Raw genomic sequence first — 6,000 nt, forward strand, 5'->3', positions numbered from 1 at the left:
CCTCTCTGAAACAGAGGGCTGCCCTAACAAAATTGGGGCTCTGTTATGAAAGAGGGATGGGGAAAGGATGCTGGGTTGGCATTTAATAGTGTCTACCACACTCCGTATCCTAAAATTCCATTACAATATACAGTTGACCCTTGAACAACATATGGGTTTGAACTCTGTGGGTCCACTTACTTTTTTTAATAGTAAATACTACAGCACTACATGATCCACAGTTGGTTGAATCCGTGGATTTGGATCCATGGATAGCAAGGAACCGCAGTTATGGAGGGCTTACTATAAGTTATACACAGATTTTCGACAGTACAGGGTGTCAGCACCCCTAACCCCCATATTGTTCAAGGGTCAACTGTACTTTTACTAGAGATAAATTGAACTCTAAGATTACATCAGACCAGTTCTTTTGCCCATCTCCTACCAACAAATTACAGCTGAAGAACAAGCAAATGTGTGGACTAATAACTACGCATCTAGGTTGAGTAGACTGCAAACTCCCTATCTTCCATTCACCTGGTCTAGGGAGACTTCACTCCAGACACTATAATCAGCATAAATTTCACATACAGCCACCTAAGTTAACCCTTATGGTATAAATATGAGAAAATTCCTCTGAGAGAAATACATGTTGTTTTTAAGCTGAAACTCATTTCTTACTTTATCAGCATCAGATCACTGATGAGTACTTCAGAGGAAGCCGCTTTACAGGTTAGGTGTGGCTGACAATGCGACAGTAAGTCTAGGAGAAGAACAGTTTTCCTGACTGCTATTTGCTGCCACCAGGCCTAGAGGTGTCCTCCAGCATCCCCCAGCCCACCCCAAGAACCCAAGTATCCCTCAGTTCTCAGCCGCAGCATTGATTTTCCAGTACTTTTCCGGCCCTCCACAGGACATATGTGAGAGTTTTCAAGTTTGTTTTCTTTTGATTCATCAACAGTTCAATGGTAATTTTTTAAAGGAAATAAAATTATTGCTTTAACAGGAAAACACTGTGTTTTTTGAAGCTGTAGTTCACTTTTAGGCATACCAAAAGTTTAAAAGGAAAAAAACACAGGGCAGAAAAAAGAGAAAAGTGCCCTAAATTGACCACTGATGCCGGGATTTTATGAGCTTTCTTTCTCATTAAAGCAAGATCCTTTTAGGCCACTGCTAAAAGCATTCCTGACGGCTAACAGATGACACTACCCATGTGATTACAAGTTGGTCTTAGTATTGTTTATTAATAGCAACATCTCATCAAGGGAAGTTACCGAAAGACTTCTAGACACATCCCCAAAATGTATTCTGTTGTTAAGAAACATGAGTGCGGTACTAATTTTCAAAACTAACATCTTCAGAGATGAAGTAACTCCTTTAACACTTCTGATGCCCCTTTACCTAGAGATTTACCAAATCTTAAGAAATAATGTACTTTCAAAATATCCATGGGACAAAGATCACTATTAACACAAAGTTTTGAGGCACACAAACCAAATGGCAGCTGTTAAATGATTTGGCCAAAAGTAAGTGCTGATACAGAATCATTAGCCTACTAGAAATACAGCTGCTCATAACACGTACAAGATTAAGTTAGCAAAATTCACACCAAAGGTATTGACTAGTTATTCTCCATGTTGGCAAAGTTTATAAAGCTTGAAAGAAAGTTATTTTCTCAGCTACAGGAGCTTTCAAATCTATAATATTTCACTGGCGGCTGCTTTATGAGAAAGGTCATAAAATCGTGCTTAAACTTTACTGTCATACTTTCAATTGTTCTGCTTACAATTAAATCAAAGTTTGAGAATATTTGTGGGCTAACGGATGGGCAAAGCAGTGAAGACAGGGTTATGGTTTTTTTCAGGGATCTGGGGCTTCAAAACCATCAGGAAATCACAGCCTCATGAACTTCTTTTGCTCATGCACTAACAATTCACAACACCATGCATTTTTCCAGTGCTCTTTTCTCTTTTTGGCAAGACTAGTATTCTCAAATGAGGCAACTTCTCATTTTCTCTGGAGGTATTCTGACTAACTCTTCTCTTCCCTCCACCCCTACATACCTTGAAAGTGCCCTCCCAAACAAATAATGAGGAGATATAACTGAACAAGACTAGAGGATACAATGACTGTCACACAATCTGCTTATAGTATTATGCATTCGGAACGCATTTATTACAAGTCCTTCCTGCGTACTAGCTAGCTCATATTTTTGTATGTGTCATAATTTAATTTCAGAATGAAAAAGTTAACACATTTTCTTATCACATGAGTACAATGCTTGTGTCAGCAGCAACATCCATGATAACCATGAAGTCTTCTTCAAGCAAGTTAACCCCCTCACATTGCGGGACTTCCACTGATTACTGTAGATGGCCATGCTGCAACTTGATGTGTTTCTATGCTTTTCAGTGAAACAAAGTTTTATAAAATAAATGCCATAAACATATTTTGCTAATAATTAAATGCAAGCCCCTTCTCACAACGTTCTAGTACGTTGTTCTTTCAGTCCCCTGCACATTGGTGTAAATAACAAGCATGTAGCCAAATTTGTAAGATTAAGGCAGACTTGGTTTAGCTCTTTTTCTAATATAAATAAGTCATCCATCTTTTCCCCATTTTAAATCAACGACAGCAAAGGGATACTTGACCAAGTTTTATTCCCTGACAGTATGGGTTGTTGATGATCTTCTACCTCTCAAAGCACCAGAGTAGAGGTCTGGAAAATCAGTTAAATTGCTCTCAAGTGTCCTAATTTGATATCCTTTTTAAATGGTTTTAAATGTTGTGGTGACTGAAAGCAAATTTGGAATAAGGACACTAAATAAATGCTTTCCTCTTAGGAAATGGTTCAGGGGCCAGAAAGAGGTACCAGAAAGAACTTTTTTTTTTTTTTTTTTTTTTGCAGAATTAGGGTAAAACCTAGAGTATAATACCTAGTTTAGAAGGTATTTCTAAAGCCAGAAAAACACTAAACTCACAAGATAACCAACTGTTAGGTAGTGGTTGTTGGCAAGGTTTGCGGGGGAGGGAAGAGAAAGAGGCCAGTTACACCTAGGAGATAAAGAATCATGATTTCCTGCAGTTTCAGCTCAGTTTGGGTTTTGTTTTCTTCTGCCCCACACTCTTTACTGTATCACTATATCCCAGAAAGGCTCTCGAATGAGTTTCTCCCCATCAACAACTTTAGCAACTGTTACCCAATATGCCAGTGTTCCTCTTTCGGTTTCCCCCAACCTCCCACCCCCGGGAAGAGAAGGGAACCGCACAACCTGGGAGCCTGATGACACTGTCCTTTCTGCCTCTGATGAAACCATCCCACAAGTGACACTATGAAGCTCAAGTAAAGCTGTGGCCGACGCTGCGTCTTACAAAACCAGGCCAGGGAAATTCTGCCTTATATGCCGGTAATCCCCAGGGGAATCTCTAGAAGCGAGGGGACATCCCCACTGTTCTCTCTGCGGCAAGTTCGGAAAGAGCTCAGAACTGAGTCCAATGCCAGGTACAGGACGGCGAGGTGTTGCTGGGCCGGGGGCGGGGTGTGCAGAACAGACATCGAGGCGGCTCGAGTGGAGGCAGCTGGGTGGTCCTCCTCTCCGCAACCTGCACCTGCGTCTCCCAACCGCCCGGCGGCGCTTCCCTAAGCACCCCCAGCCCCTTCGCCCTGGCTGCCCCGCACCCCACCCGGGCCAGGGCGCGCGGGCCGAGCTGCCGTCCGGTTGCGGGAACCCTGGCTGCGCGTCCCGTGCGCCCCTGTCATCCCCGCGCCCGCCGCTGGAGAGCGGGCCGTGGCGGGCAGGGGCGCCGCGGACGCCGCTCGGGTCGCCCCCTCTGGGGCCAGTGCCCGGGGGCCCAGCCTGGCCCAAGGCTCCGGGTGGACGGGCGTCGCGCTCCGGGAAGCCCCCGGCGGGCGTACCTCGGATGTAGGCGCACTTGCCCTCGTCCAGCTGACTGGAGGCCGAGCCGCCCATGGCGACGGTGCGGGAGAACGCTGAGCGCCGCGGCTGCCCGGCCCAGTCCCCGGGCGGGAGAGACTGACACTCCCGTCGGCGCCCGCTGCCCGCTCCTGGAAGTTGATGCGACGGAGATCTGAGCTCTGCAATTAAAGGGCAAACTTCCTCCAAGAGGCGCGGCCTGCTGGGGCGCCTCCTCCGGGTCCGCGCCCTCTGAGGATCTGTGGGCTGGCCCGGGGCTGTCTTCCCGCCTTCGCTTCACTGGGGAGCTCCGAGGGGATGTCTGGTCTGGAAGGACTACTTCCCGCTTCTTCTCTTCGCTGCCTTCTTATTTTCACCTTGGGGTAAGAGGACAATTTCCCTAGTGACTGGAAACCTCTGTGAGCTGGAACCTTCCCCCTCACATCTCACGAGGTGGAGTTCCAGAGGTCCTTGCTTTGCACGCCCTCCTCTCCGGTACGGAAGCAACAGTTCTTCTCAAGCATAACCTAAGAACTTGTTAGAAACGCAAAATCTCCGGCACCTTTCCTCTCTACCCCTCTACACACACACACACACACACACACACACAGCGCCCCAATTAGAAACTCTGGGTGTGGAACCCAGCAATCTGTTTTCACAGGCACTCCAGGTAATTCTCATGCCTGTTGACGTTTGAGAAACCAGTGGTAAACTGTCCCTTCCTGCAGCCAAGAAGTTGGACCAAGGAGGGAGTGGGGGATGAAGGAGAGAAAAGAGAGAAATAGAAAAAGCTAGGGAGAACCGAAGGCTGGGACTTGATCAGAGTCTGCTCTTCACATCTTTAGGTTCGGTTCCTCCCCTCCGCAAACTAGAAATAGTTCATTAGAAAGGGCACTTGTTCTTTTCCCACAACCACTGTTTAGCTTGGCAGCTTCTCCCAAACGAGAACCAGCTTGGTAGAAGGGTCACCACTCATTTCTTCCTATTCTTAGCAGTCAGATTTTAGAGATTCCTGTTGACTTAACCTCCAAGGTCGAATGGTCTGTTCACACAAGAACCAGGCCTGTGGAGGACTTTGAAGGCTTTTCCCTCCAAGGTTAGTTATCTAGCATTTTAGCACAAAGATTTCTCATACCTCACACCCAGTCTCTCACACCTTACGTTCCAATCCATCAGTAAATCCTTTCAAATCTGCTTTCAAAATACATCCAATATCCAACCATTTCTCATCCCCTCCACTGCTATCAACCCCATCATTTCTCACCTGGATGATTACAATAGCCTCCTAACTGGTCTCCCTCCTTCAGAGAAAAAGCCACAAAGTCTATCACAGACACTCGGCGGGACTTCCTCTCTGCCCTCATCTACCACACACTCTCCCTTCCCCTTGCTCTCTCTATTCCAGCCCTACTGGCCTTTTTGCCTCTTCTAGGGCACACCAAGCTCAGGGCCTTTTTTGCACATGCTCGTTCTTCACCTAGATTTCTCTTCCCTCGGGTAATTCACATGGCTTACTCTCCAACTCTCTCACTTCATTCATATCTCTACTTAAATGCTAACACCTCCGAGAGGCTTTTCTTAACCCCCTATTCAAACACCAGCCTTCATCTCTCTGCCTCTTACCCTTTCTTATTTCTATTCATATCACCTAGCATCATCTGACATGTATCTCATTGTCTGTCTCTCCCCACTGAGATGGAAACTCCATGAGGTCAGGGACTGTCTTTGTTGATACTGTTGTTTCTTGGGGTTTTTAAAAAATTATTTCTTTTCTTTTTTATTATTATTATTTTTCTTTAAGGGCAGGGATTTTTATGTTCTCTGATATATCTTAAATGCCTAGAACAACACCTAGCACATAGTAGGTGCTCAGTGGATAGCTATTGAATAAGTGAATGCGTGAAATATAAAATGTAAGAATCTGCAGTCAATGAAAGCTGTGATCTCAATGAATAAAGAGCATTTCCAGATAACTATTCAATGATTTAACAATTCAATGTTCAACTCTGTTCTCAATATTCTAGTTGGCTCTATTAAGTATATTTTCTCAGAGTAGTAATTCCTTTCATTATATAAATTGCTATAATTATGCCTCAGAATACTGTTA

The 6,000-nt window shown here is 45.0% G+C and overlaps 1 protein-coding gene across 1 annotated transcript in view; it reads right to left on the bottom strand.

Moving 5' to 3' along the window:
* The window catches only part of NIBAN1 (niban apoptosis regulator 1), a 159,749-nt gene extending 155,661 nt beyond the window's left edge, over nucleotides 1–4,088 (bottom strand). Inside the window, exon 1 of the mRNA XM_068541397.1 lies at nucleotides 3,896–4,088. Within this exon, the coding sequence (XP_068397498.1) occupies nucleotides 3,896–3,950 (55 nt within the window). The 5' untranslated portion in view covers nucleotides 3,951–4,088. The remainder of the gene's footprint in view (nucleotides 1–3,895) is intronic.
* Between the last annotated feature and the right edge of the window lie 1,912 nt (nucleotides 4,089–6,000).

Source organism: Eschrichtius robustus, chromosome 3 (genome assembly GCF_028021215.1).
Source record: "Eschrichtius robustus isolate mEscRob2 chromosome 3, mEscRob2.pri, whole genome shotgun sequence".
In the NCBI taxonomy this organism is placed as follows: Eukaryota; Metazoa; Chordata; class Mammalia; order Artiodactyla; family Eschrichtiidae; genus Eschrichtius; species Eschrichtius robustus.